General features: G+C 44.7%; 1 protein-coding gene across 3 annotated transcripts in view; it reads left to right on the forward strand.

Annotated features, from left to right (window-relative positions):
- The window catches only part of Ascc1 (activating signal cointegrator 1 complex subunit 1), a 93,508-nt gene that overhangs the window by 32,247 nt on the left and 37,993 nt on the right, over positions 1-23,268 (forward strand). For all 3 annotated transcript variants that reach the window (XM_021174518.3, XM_021174519.3, XM_029482653.2), the window contains exons 6-7: positions 3,658-3,794; positions 11,805-11,924. In XM_021174518.3, the coding sequence (XP_021030177.1) occupies positions 3,658-3,794; positions 11,805-11,924 (257 nt within the window). The remainder of the gene's footprint in view (positions 1-3,657; positions 3,795-11,804; positions 11,925-23,268) is intronic.

The raw sequence follows: 23,268 nt of genomic DNA on the forward strand, positions 1-23,268 counted from the left end.
TGCTACTCTCCTATTTAGAGGAGAGTCTCAACATCTTTTCTCGTTTTCCATTTGCAGTGTGAGGTTAATGGAATATGCCGGTTACCCATAGTTAAGGGTATAAGGTGTGTGTATGGTACACTAGACATGGTCAGCCTGGAAGACATTCTCCAAAGTGAAGCCACTGAGGCTGTCTATTGCATGATTCCTTTTATGCCCTATATGCAGAGTAGGCAAATCCAGCGTCAGATTTCACACCAGAGCTTACCCTCGAGGACAGGAAATGATCACTCAATGTGTATGGAGTGCTGTGAGGAAATGAAAAAGTTGTGAAAATGAGGTGAGCCATTGATTACACAGTATAGTTATGCTAAATACCACTGAATCTCACATGTGGTTCCCAGAGACGAAGGGATGGGAATGTAAGCAGTGCCAGTGCCAGGGAAGGGACCTACCACCAAGCCACAGGTTCAGCCCTCGGAACTTAGTTTAATGCCAAGTATTGTTATCTGAAATACTGCAGTATCCTTAAGATAGAAAGAGTCCCGTATGTTTTGTTTTATTTGAGGCAGGGTCTCTCTCTATAGCCCATGTTGATCTAGAGATTACTATATAGCTCAGGTTGCTCCCAAACTCAAAACCCTCCTGCCTAAGCTTTCCAGTTGCTGCAGTTACAGATGTACTTCACCACACCCAACTTAAGTCCTCCACATTTTATAAAGAGTGTGCTGTTTTGGTCCTTTGGGAAAGTTTTCTCAGGGGAGGTCAGGAGGGACTCAGTTGCCATGAAATTATCAAAAGAGATAGTCTTCATTTTTGGAAACAGGATATCATTTTAGCCTGGGCCAGCCTTGAACTCCTCCTCATCTTTCTGTCTTCATCCCCCTAGTTCAGGAATTACAGACATACACTTGCACACCCAGTGCAGAAAGATTTCATTAAGATTCACTAAGAGCACGCACCGTGCAGAGGACCACATCCCTGTACTCACATCAGGCAGCTCACAGTCACCAGTAACTCAGCTCGAGGGGTCCAACACCCTCTGAACTCCAATTCCATGGAGCCTGACACCCTCTGCTCTATGCAGGTAGCTGCCTACATGAGTGCACATTGATTCAGATATACACAGACAAAGAAAGCTTTAAAATACTGCATTCTCTCTTTCCTGAGAACCCTTGTTTTATTGGGCTGCCATTTCTTTATTTCTTTAGAGTAAGATGATTAAAATCACAACCACCCACTTAGGCTCTGCCACCAAGTGTTACCCCCACGTCCCTAAATAATACTTAAAATTCACATGATAGTGAATTTTAAACCATAGAAGCCTGGCGTCTGGGAGTCCCACTACATCATGTCCAGCCACTCCAGAAAATGTAATGATGAAAGGCCACAGAAAGGGTTTATCACTGTAACTGCATGGGAAGAGGCAGCAAGCCTCCTTGGTCCATCTCGGCAGGTGCCAACAGGAGCCTTAGGTTCACATATCACAGGGGAAGAAGTTGGGTATGGGCACGAGGCATGCATAGCTAAACAGTTGTGGTCAAACCATGTGTGGGTCTGTCAGACTCTGGACTCTGGGTAGTCTTATTGCTTGTACAGGCCATTTTGTCCCTGCTTGGCGCCTGGGTGAAGAACTTGGTTTTGGGATGATCTGTCTGTATGTGACACTATTCTGAACTGCGGTTCCAGGGACCCGAAATTGTCCTGGTGATGCTGGAAAACTTTAGTTATCTTATCTTGGTGTCTTAATCCAGTGTGGAGGAGGATGCCAGGCTTTAGGTGGACATTCCTTAAGTGATTCACATGCAGAGTTGAGCAGGAATCTGACCCCAAGTTTTCAAAGGAAAGGTGCAACATGAAGGCAGAGCTGTGGGCATTTGTCCTGCCTTAGCCACTCAGCCAGGGCCAGGTGAAGAGTTGGTGCTTTAGTGCAAAAGTCTCCTCTTAAGTTCCTCTCTTAAGCTTATCAAATTAACCATTTTAACATGAGTGGTTCAGTAGCATTAAATACTTTGATAGAGCACAAGTACCAGCTGTGTGTCACTTTGTAACATTTTATTTGTAACATTCTATCCTTTCTGCCCATTCATAGTTGCTCCCTGCCTCCTCTATCCCTAGCAGCCACCAATTTGTGTTCTGTTCGCTAAACTCTGGACGCCTTGTATAAATGATAATAAACAATAATACATTCCCTCTGTCCATGTTTCTTTGGTTCAACTCATGTTTTTGGCACCTGGCTCCAGTGTATGCTGTTGTTTCCCCAGCCGTCTTTACCGTTTGTTGATACACATTTGGGTAGTCTCATTTCTTGGCTACATAAATAGCACTTTGAGGGGTGTGTGTGTGTGTGTGTGCGCGCGTGCATGCGTGCGTGCGTGTGTGTGCATGCTTCTGAGTGGGTCTGTTTTCAGTCCCCTGGGCGTGTACCTGGAGTGCAGTTGTTGGTTGCCAGGTAGTTCTGTCTGGCTTTTCCTCAGTGTCCCTAAGCTTTCCCAGTGGCTGGCCTGGATTACTTTCCTTTCCTGGCATTGTCTGAGGCTGCAATTTCTGGCAACCTTGTCAGTCATTTTTCCCCCTCTTGCATTATTTTGAGAGTTAGTACCTCATTGTGGCTTGCTCTGTATTTCCCTAAATTACTAATGGTGCTGAAGATCCTTGTGCATTGTCCTTACAGCTGTCTGTGTTTCTTCTTTGGGACGATATCATCTAAATCCTCTCTGTTTTGAAGATTAGGTTGTGTTTTCATTTTTGAGTTGCAGGAGTGATTATGTATTTTGGATACTTTAACAAATGACACAAACACTTCTGTTCTGCAGGCGCTCTTCTTTCCTGCATTCTCTGGTTTCTTCCTTTCTCTTCTCCTTTGCTCCCCTTTGCTTTCCTCCCTCCCCTCTCTCCCTGTCCTTTCTTCTCCTCCTTCCTCTGGCTCTCTTCTCTCCCCTCTTCTTCCTTCCGCTTCCCTCTGCTTCTTCTTTCTCCCCTCTGCTCCCCTCTTCCCTCCCCTCTCCTTCCCCCCCACACCTCCTTACCCCCTCCCTTGTTTCTTTGGTTCCCTTTGCCTCACTGTGTAGCCCAGGCATGATCTTCTTGAGCTCATGATCTTCTTGCCTCCTTAGTGCAAGAATCACAGGTACGCCGCTTGTGCTTGGTTGGTCTTACCACTTATGTATTCAGTTTGTGAATTTCCATTAAGTCCAGTTTCCCAATGCCTCTTTGTTGGTTTTTGCTTATACTGTATATCTAAGAACTCATTGCCAATGCAGGGTCATAGGATATTAATTTTACTTATTTTCTGAAAGATTTGTGGCTTAACTTTATGTGTAAGTCACTGTTCCATTTTGAACTAATTTTTATGCACAGCTGTGCTTTGTCTGTGCCCTTCCCATGTGTAGACATTGCCTGCTACATGGGTTTATCATCTTGTTCTCAGTTACAGTCATGACACTTACTTATGTGTTTTGTTTTGTGTTTTTGAGACAGTATTACTCTGTAGCCTTGGCTGGCCTGGAACTTGCTGTGTAAACCAGGCTGCCTTGGAACCCACAGAGCTCCACCTGCTTCCAGGTCTTCGGAATGCTGGGATCAGAGGCGTGTGCCACCTCGCCAGCTTTGCCATAGTTACTCTTGCCGTTTGCTTCTATTTGAGCTGAGTTTCTTGTTTCTCTTCCCTGTCAACAGGATCGTGGAGTGGATAGCACCATTTTTCAGAATCCCAAAAAGCTTCACCTAACTATTGGGATGTTGGTGCTTCTAAGTGAGCAGGAGATCCAGCACACGTGTGAGATCCTGCAGCGCTGTAAGGAGGAGTTCATTAAGTAAGTACTAGGTAGCAATGAGGAGGGAGCTCAGCCTGGGCGGGGGGCTTTCCGAATCACACATGTGGTTGGGAATCAGGTGAGGGTCTCACTTGTATGTATGTGTACCTTGTGTATGCCTTAGTGCCTACAAAGTTTGGAAAGGTATCAGATCTGGGATTAGCATGACAGAGAGTTGTAAGCCACCATGTAGGTGTTGGGAAACAGCTTGGTCCTCTGCAAGAACAAGTGTTCTTAACTGCCGAGCCACCTCTCCAGCCCTGATTTGTACATGTGTAGTGCTTAACATTGGACTGTCACCTGCGAGTTTAAAAATTGACTTAAAGCACACATTTACAGTTTAGAGTTGTACTAATTGATAGACAAATATTGTTCTTAAACAGTATAGCCGGTTGTTTGATCCAGAGTAGCATATTGCTACAACTCCATTGGCTTAAAACAACACACTTAAAAGAACATCTGGTTTACCATCTGTGGGTCAGGAGTGGGAGGGAAGTCAGCCCAGGCTGGGATCTTCTCAGTATCACAGGCTTGTCTGTAGATGAGGGAGCTGGGTGACACGGGGATTTTATTGTTTGCTTACTTGTTTATAAAAAGTACAAACGCATATACCCACGCAGTGACACGCATGTGAAGGTCAGAGGCAGCCTGCAGTTCTTTCCTTCCTCTGTGTACTTCCAGGGATCAACTCCAGGCTCACACATGGCTGCCCAGTACCTTTACCTGCTGAGCCGTCTCTCCAGTCTATGTCAGAAGATTTGTATGGTTTCACTGGACTGAAATCACATATTGGCAGAGCTGGGATCCTTTTTAGTTCTCAGGAAAAGTATCTATTTTCTTGCCTTTAAAGCCTAGCTTTTAGAGGTCTCTCACATTACTCACCTAGTGACTTCTTTTCTCTACCTCTAATTCTTATGTGGCATTGTTTGCACCTTCAGTTGACCCTGCTGCTGTGATTGCAGCAGGAACAAGCTGTTGGCCTTTAAGAACTCTGACTTGAGTGAATGCATCTATATAATTAAACCAGTCCCTATTACCAAGCCCCTTACCCAAGACATGGAAGAGAGTAGGGCCTAGTCCTCCGGGAGGGCCTACCACAGTAGTGCAGACTGTACTGCAGCACTCCTTAGTGAAGAGACACTGACAGATCATCCCTCCTGTTCTCCCCCACCCTGCCATTTCTAGTTACTTATGAATAGCGTGGGCTCACTGTGCTGCCTCAGCCTCTTGAGTAGCTGGGACTTTCTGTTGCCTAGGCTAGTCTCAGATTCTGAGGCTCAATCCTCCATGCTTAGCTTAGTGTTAGGATTATAGGTGTGCACCACTGTACCTGCCTAAAATTAAAATGTGAAGAGGAGGAGGAGGGGAAAGAGGAGGAGGGGGAAGAAGAGGGGAGAAGAGGAGGAGGAGGATGAAGAGGAGGGGAAAGAAGGGGGAAGAAGAAGAAGAGGGAGAAGAAGAGGCAGAGGGAGAAGAGGAGGAGGGGAAGAGGAGAATGGAGAAGAGGATGAGGAGGGAAGAGGAGGAAGAAAAGGAGAAGGATAAGGAAGAAGAAGAAGAAAAAGAGGAGGAGGAGGAGGCGGCAGAGGAGGTGGAGAAAAGCAGCTGTGATGACGACACATGTAGTCCCAGGAGGCTAAGGCAGAAATATCTTAAATTTGAGGCTCACTAATGTGGTATGGTGGTATGTGCCTGTGAGCCCACAACTTGGAGATGGAGCAGTAGAGTAAATGTAGATATTTTTATTTTAGTTAATAAGAATCTCAAGCGAGACATGGTGGTACACACCTGTCATCCCAGGCCTCTGGAGGCAGAGGCTGTGGGTTTGAGGCTAGCCTGGTCTACTTAGAGAGTTCTGGGCAGTTTCGTATCTCAAAAAACGGAGAAGAAAAAATCAACTCAGGAAGTTTCCTGGGGCAGGCTGACTTGTTACTTTTTTTTTTTTAACTGTAAAAATTTAATTTACACATATGTCTGACACGGAAGTATCATTTTACAGAACTTCCTCTCTCTCTCTCTCTTTCCCCCTCTTTCTCTCTATCTCTTCCTCCCTCCCTTTCTTCCTCTCCCTCCTTCTGGCGTCTACTTTAATTTTCACAGATGGTTTTTCTCCTTTCCTTTCCATGAGATTTGGTGAGGTGGTGAGATTTGGTGAGGTGGTGGGGTGGCACCATCAGGTCTAAACTGAGGTAGGGCATTCTGTCCATCCAGACTCCAGAGAGCTTGCCTGACTACCTTGCTGTGACTAGCAGCCTACAGTAATGCCACTTGACACAGGGACTGGGACACACATAAGAATGGAGGACTTTTGCTTTGGATGTCTTGATGGCATTGGCTTGACAATAAATATCCTTGGATATTTATTGGGAAGAAATGGCCGTGGCCCTGTTGGCACAGCTGATGTTTCTTCTGTTTTGGTCATCTAGAAGTCAGTACTCAAAAGTACCCTTTCTCGCTTTTTACTTAAGACTGATGAAGAGAAATTTGAAAACTAACTCTCCCAAATAGATTTTGGAGAATTCTATTATTGGGCTGGGAGACAGGTTCCTGAGCCCCTGCACAGCTTGAATCTGGGACCCCTCATCAGGAGTGATGCAGGAATGAAGACAGACAATAAAGAAAGGACAGACATATGTACAAAGAAGCTGGCATTGGGCGGGCTGGGATCTCTGATGGGGAGACTGTAGTCCCTAGAAGCTCAGTGTGTTTGTTCTATGTGTTGAGTGGGGAGGCTGTTGCATAGAGCTGAAGATGGGTTACTACAGATAGACGAACAAGAAGGCAGGCCTGTGATATACAGTCGAACAAGGAAGCAGGTTTGCCAGTCTTGGTAGCAGCAAGTCTTTATAGGGGATCAGTCTTCAGGCCACGAACATCTGTGGGGAGGGGCTATACCTATACATTTTCTGTACACACCATCAGCATTCAGAGCAGAAGAAGGCTTAGCATCTCTCAGAGCCTCACCCAGGAAGGGTTTCTCCCTGCCGTGGATTGAAACATGGGCTCCTTGACACGTCAGTCACACACATCTACTCAAGACTTGATTTGCTCAGGGCTTCCTCTGCATCCCGCAGTGGCTCAGTGGAGAGAGTGCTTTATACACAAGCATGATGCCTGAGTTTGTACCTCCAGAACCCATGTAAAGCCAGATGCAGCAGCACACACCTGCAGTCCCAGCATCCCTGTGGTGAGATGGGAGCCTGAGAAAGAAAGCTCATGTATTGCGCGCCGCTTTTGTGTCCCCCTGGTAAGAACACGCTCAGGGCAACCGGAATCTTCTGCAGCACAAACTTTATTGCTTACCCCATCAGGAGCCAGTGGAGAAAGGAGCCAGAGAGAGAGAGAGATGGCGGAGCCCCCTCCCTTTTATGGAGGACTGTCCTCCGCCTCGGACGTGTCACTCCCTGATTGGCTGCAGCCCATCAGCCGGAGTTGTCGTCACGGGAAAGGCAGAGCACATGGCGTGGAAAGCTACCCCGGCACATGCGCAGCTTGCTTGTTTACTACTTAGAACACGGGTGTCAGTGCCATCAGCGCCATCTTATAATGGCGAATGTGAAGGCGGCTCCTTACACTCATGGACTAGCTAGCTAGAGTATACAACGATGAACAATGAGAGGTCCTCAGCTGAGGTAGAAAACAAGGTCAAATCCCTGAGGTTAGTCTCCACACAAGCACCAGCACATATGTGTGCTCATTCCCACATGGACTCACAAAGCCCTTTTTTTGTAAACCACATGATTATATACAGGTACCATATTCTAACATGGCCTTGTAGGAATGGGTCACCTGGCTCAATGGGTAAAACAAAGAGAAAGGATCTAAAGTCTTTCTCTGGGTTGCATATAAGACTCTGTAGTACATTGATTTGTTTGGGGGTTAATTACCCTTCTTTCTCTTCTCCTCATCCTCCTCATCCTCCTCTTTCTCCTCCTCTTCTTCCCTTTCTTCCTCCTCCTCCTCTCCCTCCTCTCCGTCTTCTTCCTTCTTCCTCTCCTTCTCTTCCTCCCTCTCCCCTCCCCGCTTTCCCCTCTTCCCTTCTTCTATATAAACCTGGCTGTCCTGGTAGGTTTAGGCCGTATAGACCAGGCTGGCTATGTCCTCACACAGATCCTCCTGCCTCTGCTTCTAGCTTTGCTTCCTGAGTGCTGGGGTTAAAGTTGTGTGTCATCACTCCTCCTTGTCAGTTATCCATTTTCCATTGTCACTTGAAGATAAGAGAACTACTTGTTTACTGGTTTTCTGAGACTGGGTCTTCTTGTGTAGCTCAACCTTATCTGTTCCTTGTGACCCCTGCCTTAGCCCCTGAGCAATAAGCTATCCAGCCTGTACCACCAGTCTCCACAGAGACAGATTTTTTTTTTTTTTTAGCATAATCAAATACTGGTTGAGTTTTAAGGTGAGCCTGTTCTTTTGGTTCTTATTCTTTGCTCTATGGCAGACATGGTTATTTTCTTTTTAATTTTTTGAAACAGGGTCTCTCTCTATAGCCCTGGCTATCTTGGAACTCACTGTGTAGAATCAGGCTGGCCTCAAACTCACAGAGATCTGCCTACCTTTACCTCCCCAATGCTGGGGGGATTAAAGGTGTGCACCACTACATTCGTTTTATTTTTATTTTTTTACTTTTTATTTTATTTTATTTTATTTTTTTTTTTTGGTTTTTCGAGACAGGGTTTCTCTGTATAGCCCTGGCTGTCCTGGAACTCACTTTGTAGACCAGGCTGGCCTCGAACTCAGAAATCCGCCTGCCTCTGCCTCCCGAGTGCTGGGATTAAAGGCGTGCACCACCACGCCCGGCTCGTTTTATTTTTAAATCTTACTTAAAGCTCAAAATAATTTAGTGTCCATCATTAGATAGTTGCATTTTTCTTTGTATAAGATTGAAAAATATTTAAAGGTCTCACACTTCAATATATTCCCAATTCTCTTTTTGCGCAACTGAACTTAAAGTAGCTACACTTTCCTGGCTGCCACTGGGATAATCCTAAGGTAAAAAAATGTAGAGTTAGATAAAATATTTATGTAGTGAAGTATTTGTTCTTCTCGCCTTAAGAAAGTCAGGCCACAGGTTTTAATCACTGGGTTTTAATCCTAAGCTGTGGGCAGACCTAGCGAGTTCTTCCCTTTTGTGTACTTAGTGACTTTCGTGACTCACTGCCAAATTGGAGCCTGGAAGCGTGTCAGAGAGTGTGCCGGGAATAAAGAGCAGTCCTAATAGTGCTAAGCCTCTGACATGACAAGATGAAAACGGTAATTGTGGTTTTTCAAATTCAGCAAAGCTTTTGAAATAGGACAAAGTTGCCCTGCCAGAAATCTGCAGTGCATGCAGAAAGATGTTTAAAGATGCTGTTTTCAAAAGGCTGGGAGGATTGGAGACCAGCAAGTAAAACACTCAAGCCTCCCAGGGCTCTTCTCCTTCCCTTTGTGCTGTGTGCACTTGTTTAAAACATTTACAGGGCAAACTCACACCTCCCATGTCAGATGAGGGTCAGAGTCAGGTGTCTGCAGTGCTTAGGGTAGGACCAGTTTCCCCAAGTAAGAGGCTTCACTTAGAAAAACAATGTATTAAACTCCGGTGGATAAATTGTCTTTTATTTTCAGCCACCTTTGTCCATAGCCTTTGCCATGGATATGCAGGAAGGACGCCACTGTGTAATGGCGTTTCTAACCCCAACCTGCTCTGCTGTAAAGATCTCAAAATAAAATGGGCAAAGGAAGACACTAAAACTAAGAGGACCAGTGTAGACTGTGCCGTAGCCTAATGTGATGGCATTTCAAGTTGGAATATTAAAGTAAACATGACTTATATTGGATTTGATAAAGCCACAGCTCCTGGGTATTTGAAGGAAGTGGGTAGTTGAATCTGGAGGTAGTTGTTGAAACTAAAGGGTGCTCTCTAACCAGAACCCAGATATTCATGGAAATTCTTAAGGCTGAGGCTCATGCAGCTTTAGAGATGTTGAATGGATTATTCAGTGTTGAGGAGACTCTGATGCTCAAATGTGTCCCTTGTGACTGTTCCCTCTGGGATGTAGGACAAAAACAGGGCAGTGGCCCTGAGTATTTGCTTTCACAAACATGAAGCAGTTCCTTGTCAGCTTCAGCATCTGTCTCCTGAAGAGGCTGATAGTAAAAAATTAAAATAAATAAATAAAAGGCAGAGACCCTCACAGGCAAGGGCTTCAGCAAGAGGGACAAGGGGGTGGGCAAGAGAAGTGAGCATTGGCAGATGGTAATTTCTAATTATTGCTTCAGATGTCATCTTCTAGCCACTAAGACAGAGAGCATTAAAGAGGCTTCTCACTTACGTTCTTTCACCTTTCTCTTTGTAAACCGTGAGGCAGTTTGCAGGTCATAGATAAGCCTGTTGAGTTTATCCAGCTTCTTATCTCGGCCCAACATCCCATTCCAAGGATTTACATTAGTATATAAGGAGGATGTGTGCTGTTCAGAGATGGGGGCTTGCTTGGCAGTCCTCAGCACCAAGGAGAAGAGCAAGAGAGGGAGAATTGGGACTTGCAAATCAACATAGACAGTAACTGTGCTTACGCATCAAAATTTGGTGCTGTTTGATAAAATCAGTGTACTTAAACAAGTTCTACAAAGACACCTACCAATTCATGGTAGTTATTACCTGGTAAGAAGGAGTTGGACAGTCTGCATAGTGCTCACCCTGCAATGTCAGTGCTTGGGAGACAGAAGTTTGCTTCAGGTTCAAGCTGTCTTGGGCTACATACCCCTAACACTGCATGAGCTACAGACACAGTGTGACCTGTCTCATAAAACAACAAAACACAGGAGAGAGTTTGGGCTCTCAGTCCATGAAAACGTAGTCATGTCAATCGTACTGATGCTAAGCAGCACCTTCTAACAAACTGCAGGTGGGGAAAGAAAGGTTCACACAGCTCTTCCATGAAGCATTAAATAAAACCTGGTAAGAAGGTGGTAGTGCTGACCTAACTATGCAGGGTTGGTATTTAACTTTTTTTATTAATATGTGTATGTGTGCCTATGGGGTTCCTATACCACTGCATGCTTGTGGAAGTCAAAGGACAGCTTTCAGGAGTCTGTCATCTCCTCCCACCTGGTGGAAGTGGTTTCTGCTGTCCTGCTACTCCAGACTAGCTGGCCAGTGAGCCGAGCTTCTGGACGATTTTTCCGGTTTCCCTCCCATCTCATGGTAGGCATGCTGGGATTGCAGATGTAGGCCTGTGCATCGTCCTTTCTTACATGAGTTCCAGGGAACAAACTCAGCTCATCTGACTCGCCTTGCACACATCCTGGCTAACCATCTCACCAGCTCCACCACAGTTCATTTTAAAAGCAATAGGAAAGCTAGGAACAGCACACACTTCTGGACCCAGTGAAAGACCAAAGCAAGAGGATTGTTTTAGTTCAGAAATTTGGGCCAGCCCAGGCAACTCAATAAGACCCCATCTCTTTTTGTTTTTGTTTTTTTGAGACAAGATCTCACCATGTAACACTTGCACATGTAACTCGAATGCGCTTGTGCGCGCGCGCGCACACACACACACACACACACACACCAAACAAGCAAGCAAACACCCCAAACAGTGACTTGGTTCAGCAGCTGGGGTTGGCTGCGCTGCCCTTCCCTTGAGGTGGTTTTCATTAATGTTGCTGGGTGCTCCTGGAGATGTGTTTTTGGTATCCACATTGTCTATTGCTAGTGAGTGAGTGCCTCCTGCAACTTGAAGAAATGATGAAGAGGGAAGGGCCAGCACATGGAATGATGTTGCCAATCATGCCATCCCTTAGAGCTCATCACGAGTATTGACTGGAATATGGTATGGTGCTGGAAATACTCACCTGTATTCTACAGTTGTGGGCATCAGACAGTTATTAACTTGAAACTAGGACAGCTGGACTATGTTGCTGGAAAAACCCCACGAGCCAGTCCTTGTACCTTTTGACCATGCATAGTAACCATCTTTCACAAAATTGCAGGTCCTTTGCTTAAAATCCTATTTTTTTTTCCTTTGGCAGTGACATTTCTGGAGGTAGACCCCTGGAAGTTGAGATGGCAGGGATCGAATACATGAATGACGATCCTGCTATGGTGGATGTTCTTTATGCCAAAGTCCACATGAAAGATGGCTCTAACAGGTAGGCTTTTAACATGTGCTTATTTGAGAGGTTCTTAGAACTTGGGGGCGTTCGGAGTTTGCACAGCATCACCTCAAGCTCACACCTTCTCCGTCCCAGCCTTCCACGTACTAGGATTCCATGTTTGCACCAGTGTGCCTGGCTTTGTTCATGAAAACAAGTGTGCTAACACATTCAGAGAAGACAGGTTGTGACTGTTAGCCTAAAAGATTCTTTGAATAGCGAGTGTTGATCATAACAGTCAGTTTTTTTTTTTTTTTTTTTTTTTTTTTTTTTGGTTTTTCGAGACAGGGTTTCTCTGTGTAGTCCTGGCTGTCCTGGAACTCACTTTGTAGACCAGGCTGGCCTCGAACTCAGAAATCCGCCTGCCTCTGCCTCCCAAGTTCTGGGATTAAAGGCGTGCGCCACCACGCCCGGCTAACAGTCAGTTTTTTATTGAAGTAGGTTGTATGTTTTTCAGCATAATTGGAGGTAAGAAGGCAGGTTCCATAGGTGATGTGATGGTGACTTAGCGAATACCAGGACAGTATGGGAATAACAATCACACTGCCGTGGGATTGTTAAGATTAAGCTACATAAAATGTTAAGAATAAACCCACAGTGGTGGCACACGCCTTAATCCTAGCACTTGGGAGGCAGAGGCAGGTGGAGCTCTGAGGTTGAGGCCAGCCTGGTCTACAGAGTAAGTCCAGGACAGCCAGGGCTACACAGAGAAATCACGTCTTGAAAAAATAACAGTTAAGAACAGTCCTTGGCATGTGCTAATATCATCTTCTCAGTCTATAATTCAGACTATTGCCTTATCTTTCTTTGAAAAATGTTTTTGTTACATCTATTTATTGTGTGTGTCTGTGTGGGCTTGTGTATGGACAGAGAACGATTCACAGAAATCTGTTCTCTTTGTCTGCTATGTGGGTCCCAGCGATCAAGCCCTGGGTGTGGCTCTGGCGTGGCAGCAGGCAACAAGCTCCTGTGTTTGATCATCTTTTTACTTTTATTTTGGGAATGTTTTGCTTGCATGCATCCCAGTTCACCTGGTTGGAAGGCATCGGCTCTCTCCTGAGCTGGAGTTATGGATGGTTGTGAGCTACCATGGAGGGGCTGGGAATCAAATCTGTGTCCTTTGTAAGAATGTTTGCGTAAGACCCTAAGGCCTTAGTATTGAGTGTGCAGCACCCCCACACCACAATTTGATGACAAATCGCTGCAATGGCAAGAGGTTTATTGTTCCGATGCGGGTGGGGTTGCTCAGCCTCGCAGGAGGAGTCAACCCCGAATTCAGAAAGCACAGCTCTTTTATACTCAGACAGAGTTTCTCTGTGTAGCCCTGGCTGTCCTGGAACTCACTCTGTAGACCAGGCTGGCCTCGAACTCACTCTGTAGACCAGGCTGGCCTCGAACTCAGAGATCCCTCTGCTTCTGCCTCCCAAGTGCTGGGATTAAAGGTGTGTGCCACCAGGCCCAACTTTTATACTCTTTTTATGGTGGGTTATTATGACTGGTCAGCAAAGCAGCAGTACATTTTGAACTTACGGGTCATCTATTAACGTCACAGCTATAACGTCACAGCTATTAACGTCACGGGGAATCCTAGCAAGGTCAGGGTGGTTTGTGGTCTTTCTCGGGATTTAGTGTGAGGCAGGGTAGGGGAATTTTTCTGGGAACTGCTAATCTTGTTTTGGCAGCTGCAGGCTTAGTCTGGTCATCTTGACCACTAAAACTGTATAGTTTGGAAAGTCCCTTCAGAGGGGGAAGGGGCTAGGTCGTCTTGAATTTATTTTGGATTCTACATCTGGTGCTGTTAACCAACTCAGTTATCTTGACAGCCCAATCCAGGTCGTTTCTGAGGTCAGCCATTTATCATGCTATCACCATGTATTAAATAATGGAAGACCTTTTGTGCATGGAGATATCCACTTTAAATAGGAAGTTTATTGGGGGAAGGTTATCTTTTTATTTAGGGCAGAGTAGAGGGCTCGTACTGAATCAGAAATGTTTTTGAGAAAATCTAGGCAGACTCCGAAATTGATTTGCTCTCCTATAGAATCTGCTGTTGGTGTGTCTCGGCAGGGTCTCCAGAGAAGATCTGGATAGCCTGGAATTCATTGTGTTTACCAGGCTCGCCTCAAACTCAGTATCAGGCCTCCTGCTTCTGTCTTCTAGTGCTGGGATGGCAGCATGTGCCCACATACCCAGCTTTCTCTAGGGTCTCCTGGGAGTTGCTCTTACATCTCTGTAGTCTCCAGTTAGAAGTGGGTTTAGAGGGAAAAAGAAGAAAAATGCTATACTGTGTGTGTGTGTGCGTGTGCGTGCGTGTGCGTGTGTGTGTGTGTGTGTGTGTGTGTGTGTGTGTATCGTATCCCAGAGTTTTCTCTTCTTTGATCCTTGGCATATGATTTAAAGATCATACTAATGAAACTACTATAAATCCCGGGGCTCATTGCTCGTTAACAAAGTACAAAGGCATCGCTAAACAGTAATAGCAGGCTGGAGCTTGATACATGACATGGATGCTTTACCTGTGTGTTCTAGGTTGTAACTGTTTAAATGCCTTCATGTTATTGTAAGTCTACTATGAACAGAGGAGGTTGCTTTCCAACAGTGAATGAACTAAAATAGAGATAGTAGTTCTCAAACTTTCACCATCGCTTCAAGTTCTTAAACGTCACGACACTTCAGAGAGCTTTCGTTTCTGTGTAGTATCTGTCAGTACTTAGTCATTAATAGTTATCATAATGATAATGTATAAAATATATATTATATAATTTTATAATAAATAATTATTAATACTTATTGAAATTAAAACTTAGATTTAATGTGTGTTAATTTCCTTAAAAATGATGGAGCTGTCCTTAGCTGTGGCAGTGCTGGAGATCTGGTCCCTACCCCTCACCTGAGCAAGAGGGAAGCATGGGAAAGTTTGTGGTAAATAGCTCAGATACCACCCAGTCCCAGATCCAGGGCTTTGAAGTAGCTCAACCCAGCATCTGTCCCATCTATAAGCTGCTAGAGCCTGTGAGGGGGCTGGTCCTACAGATCCAAGGCTGCAGGATCTCCATGACACATGGCGACAACAGGACATCTGAGAGGAGTCCCTGTAAGGATTAATGGTGTCGCAAAAGCCAGACGCCTTGAATCAGATCAATGTCTCTTTGAAATGAACATTTGCATGTACACATGTGTGAACAAAGGGGTATATTGTGGGACAGATTTTTGTTTTTTGTTTCCTTTTGGGAGAGAGGTTATAAGGGCAGAGGGTAGATATTAGAGACAGGGAGATGAGTGAGTCTAAGGACAGCCAAGCCTACAGAATGAGGCCCTGTCTCAAACAAAAACAAAAACAACAAAGATAAGGAAAAGAGAAAGAAAATGTCTACGAAGTAGCTAAGTCTGATCAGCCACAACCTGCCTGTCAGTGTTCTCCAAAGTACAGATGGTGCTGGGTGTACAGAGATTGGCTTGGTGCCCAGCTCCTGCAGACAACCTTCGCTTAGGTGTACAGGCAAAGTGCTCCATGCAGAATGGCAGTTTTACCACAAGAATGTGAAGAGGATGTGTGTATTCAAGGAGCGACATTCAAAGATAAATGACCCTGGCTCTTTAAGCTGCAGATGTTTAGTGAGGACGAGTAAAATAACCAGACGCTACCAGTCTCTGTGCTGAGGGGTTCTAGCTGTACATGCCATTGCTTTTTGCATTGGTTTGAGACAGTATTTCACTGATTAGCCCAGGCTGGCCTTAAACTTTCAGTCCTCCTGCCTCAGCCTTCTAAGTACTGGGATTTCAGGGTCATGTGACTATGCTGGGCTGCATCATTGCTCTTGTCCCATGATTGCAAATGTCGTTCAGTCAAAGCAGCAATAATATGTCGCACTACGGCTCAACATGTGCTCTGCCTCCATGTTCCCCCTAGTATTTTCAGACTGTTCTTGAGGCTAACCCAACAGTTCAGTGGGTCTAGTTGCTTGATGTTCAAGCCCAGCAGCCTGAGTTCATGTGGAAGGTAGATGGCTTCAGAGAGTTGTCACTTGACCTCTGCATGTGTGCCATGCACAACTCCCACAATGATAAAAATTGAATTTATAAATAGTTTTGGACTCATGACCCCTTATGTCTCAGGACTCTGCAAAATACAACGGACAAACTTGTAGTATGAAATTCCTGTCTCTGACACTTAAAACTGTCATTTCTGGGGAAAGTATGGTTAAATTTTGGTTAGCATTTAGTGTGCCAGGCCAGAATGGAGCCATGGTAGAGCTCATGTGTAATATTCTCAAGGGCCTGGGTCTGATCCTCTGCACTGCACAATACACTCATACTATCTTCATGTGATCTTTGCAATATTTACATAAAGTAGAGGCCTGTATGCAGATACACACTTAAAACTCAGTGTTGTGAGACAACCTATGCAGGTTTATAGGCACACAGTTAACAGGAAGGCATCTGGGAAATTACGTGAGATTATGATGTTGATTCTGCACAGTAATGAAATGTTCTCATCGCTGTTTCAGTTCCGTTGTAAGGCACATGTGGCCGAGACCAGACGGTTAGGACTTAATCTGCTCTTGTGGGCTTCCAGAGGAGCTCAGAAAGAACAAGGTGCTTTCTGCCTTGAGCATTTTCATTGGCTTTTGCCCTTGGTGCTGCTGCTTGGATCCTTAGTTCTGTAGGTCCTCATATGCAAAGATGCAGGGTTGAGGATGGAAAAACAAGACCATAGAACTGAGTTACTTTTGAAGACAGTTCTCACACTGGATCATCCCCTCACTGATAGAGAGCTCAGGTCTTGGCGACAAGCTCATCAGAACATTCCTCACAAAGCCAGCTCTCACACATTTGGTGAACTTCTTCTTGTCAAATCTTTGTGAATTAAATGGCCAACTGTCCCCAAGTCCTACGTGATCAATCGAGAACATTTCCAAGTCATTCCCATCTCTTCTACTGCTCTACTTTGACCTTTTATTGTCCATTTCTCCACGGAAATAACAGTTGTTATTTCAGAACTTAGAAATCTCCCCTTCCCAGATGTTCACTTCTTAAGAGACATATGTATTCTAAAGATCTAGTTTAAGTCAACTTACAAACCTTCTGGAATGTCTCCTTTATCCAAGGAAATTTAGAGGGTTGTGCTAATTGATACAGGAGTAAGACATGGCCTCTTTTAAAGTGTGTGATGTGATATGTGTGTGTGTGTGTGTGTGTGTGTGTGTGTGTGTATGTGCAGAGGGTTTCTTTCTCTGTTGTTCTCTACCTCATTTATTAATTTGCTTTTGAGACAGGGTCTCTCACTGAAACTGAAGCCCACAAGGTTGTTTCAGGCTAGAAAGGGTACATAAGACTGGTTTTTGTTTTGTTTTGATTTGTTTTTGTTTAATAAGGTTGTTTGTATGAAGTCAATGTAATAATTACAGTTATTAACCAACAGAAAACATCACTTGAAAGCTAAAATCTGTGTACTCATTATAGCAACAAAAAATTACAAGATAATTGGGAATAAATATGACAAAGCACTTGTAAGAATTTTTGCAGGAAATTGTAAACTATAAGAGACTTGTGTATTCAATAGTAGATGTTGTCTCAGTCTGTGCTCTTTTGCTATGAAGAGACACCATGCCACAGCAGCACTCATAAATGAAAAGCATTTACTTGGGGTTGGCTTATAACTTCAGAGGTTCAGTCTATTATCTTCACGACTGGGGAAGCATGGTAGCACATAGGCAGACTTGTAGCTGAGAGCTTTACATCCTGATCTGAAGGCCGCAGGGAGAGAGAGAGAGCCACTGTGCCTGGCTTGGGCCTCTGAAACCTCAAAGCCCATTCTCAAAGACATTCTTCCTCTAAAAGGGCCACACCTCATAATCCCTCTCCAGTAAAGCCTCTCCCTAATGACCAAGAATCCAAATCTATCAGCCTATGGGGGGTCATTCCTATTCAGACCACCACAGATGCCATTTAAAAGCAACTGTGGTTAATTTTTTGAGAATTTTGTTCAACATTTTTTGACCATGTCTTTTCCACATCCCTCTCCCCATATGTCTTAGTCAGGGTTTCTATTCCTGGACAAAACATCATGACCAAGAAGCAAGTTGGGGAAGAAAGGGTTTATTCAGCTTACACTTCCACATTGCTGTTCATCACCAAGGAAGTCAGGACTGGAACTCAGGCAGGTCAGAAAACAGGAGCTGATGCAGAGGCCATGGAAGGATGTTACTTACTGGCTTGCCTCCCCTGGCTTGCTCAGCCTGCTCTCTTATAGAACTCAAGACTACCAGCCCAGAGATGGTCCCACCCTAAGGGGCCTTTCCCCCTTGATCACTAATTCAGAAAATGCCTTACAGCTGGATCTCATGGAGGCATTTCCTCAACTGAAGCTCCTTTCTCTGTGATAATTCCAGCCTGTGTCAAGTTGACACAAAACTAGCCAGTACACCATACTTTATTATGTCTAATTTTTAAAAAAGCTTTAAATTAAAAAAAATTGTGTGTGCGTGTGTGTATGTGTTTTGCCTGTATGTATATTTTTATACCACATGTGTGCCTGGTGCCCTCAGAGACCAGAAGGAGAATCAGATCCCCTAGGACTGGAGTTAGAGATGGTTCTGAGCTGGGAGCTTGGAATTGAACCTGGATCCTCTGTAAAAGCAGCAATGCTCTTAATCACTGAGTCATCTCTCAGGCACACCCTTCTTTTTTAAAAATAACCCAATAGTCCAGTTTATGCCACCCATAGACTGTGTAGGGCTATCCTCTGGAGCATGGTCAACTTGTTAGTAGCTACACCATTACAAGAGCTCTGACTCTCCCTTCTCCAGTGACCGTCAGCCGTCCAGGGCTCCTCAGTTAGGGTGGGACTCCTGAGCCCTTCCCCCTTCGTACTAGAACAGGACTGATTGGGTCTTGTGCAGATACCATTCTTTAAAGATGCCATTTTCTGACATGGCTTTATATGCATTTAAAGCAAGTCATGTGCTATACACATACTGAAAGGCAGAGCCAGGAGCAGGAGCATTGCTGTAGGACCAGGAGCAAGGTGTTTAGGAGCCATTAGAGTAGTCTGGGAGAAGCAAGATGGCCCAAATTAAAGCAGTGGCGGTGGGAATCAATAATTGGATGCAAAAAGTAAAATCTGCTGGATTGGGCAATTTTCTTAAAGTGGAGGGTAGAGAGATGACTAAGCTAGTTTATGTCAGGAGTACAAAGGTGATGCAGATTAGGGAATCTAATAATATCCCTGTCAGGTTTAAAAGGAATATCTAAATACATGCTTAAAAGGATTTTGCTGGGCACAGTGGCACACTCCTCTATTCCCAGCACTCAGGAGGGAGGCCAGGTAGAGTTCAAGGTCATTCTTTTTTCTTTTTTTTTTTTTTTTTTTTGGTTTTTTTTCGAGACAGGGTTTCTCTGTGTAGCCCGGGCTATCCTGGAACTCACTTTGTAGACCAGGCTGGCCTCGAACTCAGAAATCCGCCTGCCTCTGCCTCCCGAGTGCTGGGATTAAAGGCGTGCGCCACCACGCCCGGCTAAGGTCATTCTTAGCTACAGTGTGAGTTCAGAGTCTAAACTGCAGGAGACCCTCAAAAAGCCCAAACCCAAGTTAAATCCCTAGACCCCACGTGGTGGAAGGAGAGAACCAAGTTGACAGGTTATCCTCTGATTTCCACATCTGTGCCTGCCCATGTTCACAGTTAAATAAACAAACAGAATTGAAACATAAAAGTGAAACAGCAAAGTAGATATAGTTTAGTTGCTGAGAATTGGCAAATGGGAGAGTTGTATTTGTATGTTTTGGTGCCGAGTTCTACATAGCCATTAGCCATTAGGAAGGGACCGTGTGCTGTGGTTTTACACCCCTTGAACAGAGCCAGCAGGGCATGTTTGCTAGGTGTGGGCTTGTTTGTATATTTTTCTTTATGGTCCTTCTTTGGGGGGAAGTCCTCTCTGCCAAGGGTAATGACTCCATGATAATCAGAGACAGCACAAGTCCAGGAGGCGAGGGTGTATATGTCCTTAACAAAATGGCAAACTGCTATGACCTTCAGGTCAGCCCTTAAGGCTGTAGGAAAAAACTCTGAAAACATGAGTTCAAAAATATATAATTTCTCAATTATGCAAAATATAAAGATGCAATATGAATTATGTAAGGAGCTTCATAGATCTAAAAGAACAGAGATAGCTGCACTATGAGCTGGCTTGTCAGAAAGATACAAAGGCAGGTAGATTCCTGAGTTCAAGTCAGCCTGGGAGGCAGATCTCTGGATTCATTTGCCATGGTTTTTTTTGTTGTTGTTGTTGTTGGTTTGGTTTGGTTTGGTTTTGGTTTTTCAAGACAGGGTTTCTCTGTATAGCCCTGGCAGTCCTGGAACTCACTCTGTAGATCAGACTGGCCTTGAACTCAGAAATCTGCCTGCCTCTGCCTCCCAAGTGCTGGGATTAAAGACATGCGCCGCCACCACCACCTGGTGCCATGGTTTTTTGTTTTGTTTTGTTTTGTTTTAAGAAAAAAAGTTCATGCTGTCTTCTAAGAATCAAGGGGCTAATGAATGTTTATTCATGGGATAATCAAAAGGGAGCCTGGAGTAAATGACTGAATTGATATGTAAATAAAAGACTGGATTTTGATTTATAAGAGCTGAGCTGTCTGGAGATATCTGGAGAGCAAACACAACTCTTTTAGGATTTTTTTCTAGCAGCTGTGCTGATTTTGATTGGAAAACCCAGGAGCTATCCAGGAGCTTTTAGAATTTTTCCTAGCAAAAGAGAGAGCTGTGTCAAGCAGAGAGCTGTCTCAAGCAGAAAGCTACATTGAACAGACTACAGAGCCAAGAGTTATCTACTGAGAGCTGTCTGGGGAGCCATCTTGAACAGACTACAAGGCTGTCATCTCACACCCCATCTTTTGACTTTGATTCCTTTCTGTCACTGCTCCCAAACACCCCTTCCTAAGAACCTCTCTCCAAGCTGAGGCTGGTCCTTGCTATTTTGAGGTTAGATTTTATATTATCACTGTTTATAAACTGCCCTGTCCCTTCACAGATAAGCTTTTTATTTATTTATTTATTTATTTTAGTGAATAAATAAAAATTAACCTGCTACCTCTAATTTCCCAGTTTTCCTTCCTAGAGTAAAAGTCACCAAGAGTCATTGTTTATATGTATTACTTTAAAGAAATAGAATTTTATTATACTTTTCTGCAGTTCGTTTTCAGACAGGGTCTCATATAGCCCAGGCTGACTCTGAACTTTCTATGCAACCAAGGATGACCTTGAACTTCTGTCCAGTTGCTTGCACCTCCTGAATGCTGGGAGGAAAGGCATAGGCCACCGTGTCGAGGTTGCTTTTATTTATTTATTTATTTATTTATTTATTTATGGTACCAGGATAGATCCCAGTGCTCTCTACCTAAGCTGAGTCTTTTCTGCAGTTTTTCTGATGTGGTAGGCTGAGATGCTCACTGTCAGTGTGTAAGGATGCTCTGAGATGCTGACAGTTTTCGCTGATGTCACCTCACTGTCCCCAGATAAGCGCTGGGTTGCTTAAGGGGCTGTTTCCCTTCTTATGCTCTTCTGACCTTTCTCATTGTCTTAAAGAACTTGTTGCTTTTATAAACAAGAAGCAATTTAAGGGGACAATTATGGAGGCACACCTTCCCTGCCCCATCTCTGTATTAGTGAATGAATCCTGCAACATTTTTGTCTGCTTGGGTGACATGTTTTTTTATTCCTCAGTTCCTGGCTAAAAAGTTCAGCAGTGCTTGCTCTGCTTCTTGTGACCTGCCAAAGGCTGTCATTTCTTCCTCTCCTGGTGTGCCCTTCCCCATTCCCGAACCCCTGTCTTATTCCTCCCCGTCCTTGGTCCCAAGACTTCTGACTCTGGTGTGGACATGAAACCGCTTTGCTACAGGTGTCCCCATTGCTGCCCAAGGTGGTTGTGCCCTCTGGCTCTCCTTCCTGCCGCTCTGTCTTCTGGTTCCTTCTCTGTCCTTTCCTAGGGATGCATCCCAGGAGGCTGCTCACAGCTGTCTCTCGCCTGCCTTGCTGTTAATCCTCCTTCCGTGCTGCACCTGTCCTGTGTTTTCATTACTCTTTCTGGTTTATTGAATAGCCCAGGCTGGTTCTAAACTCAGTATGTGGCTGAGGAGGACCTTGACTTCCTGCCTCTATCTTCCAAGTATGTGTGTTGCTGTACCTAGCTGAAGGAAGCTGAGCTGACCGCCACATTCCTATCATTCGCCTCCATTGTGCTCCAGACTTGTATTGCTGCCTGTTCTTGGACACACGTGCCTGAAGTGTCCTTCACACCTGATGTCCTATGCTACACAATTAGAATGGCACAGTGTTAGCCCTGCCCCTGACATCAGTGAACAGAGGAGTCTTCACAGCTTCAGCTGCTACACTGCCTGGTCACCAACCCGAGACTTCAGGAACTTTTCTTCCCCGTCTCCTCCACTATGCATACCGCTTTTCTCAGGGAACCTTCCAAGTTCCTGATCATGCCCCAGAGTGTCAGCAAATGTAGGAAGTGCCACCATTTCCTCATTCATGGTGGGGACCCAAAGACTTGGACTCTGAAGGCAGACTGGCCTGCGCTGAGTTCTTAAAACTCACCTTTAATTAAAATGGACTTGTGGGGAGAGGGATATAGGAGGTTAGCAGGAAGGTGACTATGATAAAGTCAAAGATATGTACATACACACGAAAATGTCACCATGAAACCCATTATTTTGCACACTAACTGAAAAAAAACTATGAAAAAAGTACTGGCAAGATGGCTCAGCGGATAAAGGTGCTTGCGGCCAAGGCTGACAACTTGGGAGTTCAGTCCCCAGACATTCATGGTAGAGAGAGAGATCTGACTCCCACAAGTTGTCATCTGACCACTCCTCCACACTGGTGGGCCCAACTTGGCTTGCTCTCTTCTGTGTGTGTGCTCTCTGGTTCTCTCTCGCTCTCCCCTCCTTCCTCCTCTCTCTCTCTGACTTATACACACACACACACACAAGATAAGAAAAGAAAGACATTTTTAAATTAATAGGAAAATTGTTTCAGCGCTGGGATTGACTCTGAGGCCTTATACATACTAATCACACATTCTACCACTGAGCAACACCTCAGCCCCTGAAGGATAGTGTGTGTGTGTGTGTGTGTGTGTGTGTGTGTGTGTGTGTGAGAGAGAGAGAGAGAGAGAGAGAGAGAGAGAGAGTTTGGATTTGCCACTTAGAAGTTACATGACCTTGTTCAAGTTCTATAACTTGCCTCTGCTTAGTGCCTTCGTTGGTAATTAGGATAACCATATGCTGTGAAGGTAGCTCAGCGTGCTTTGCTCCGTGCGGTGGCCAGTGCATTGT

This window comes from Mus caroli, unplaced genomic scaffold (assembly GCF_978045245.1).
Source record: "Mus caroli unplaced genomic scaffold, Mus_caroli_1 scaffold_9, whole genome shotgun sequence".
Taxonomy (NCBI): domain Eukaryota; kingdom Metazoa; phylum Chordata; class Mammalia; order Rodentia; family Muridae; genus Mus; species Mus caroli.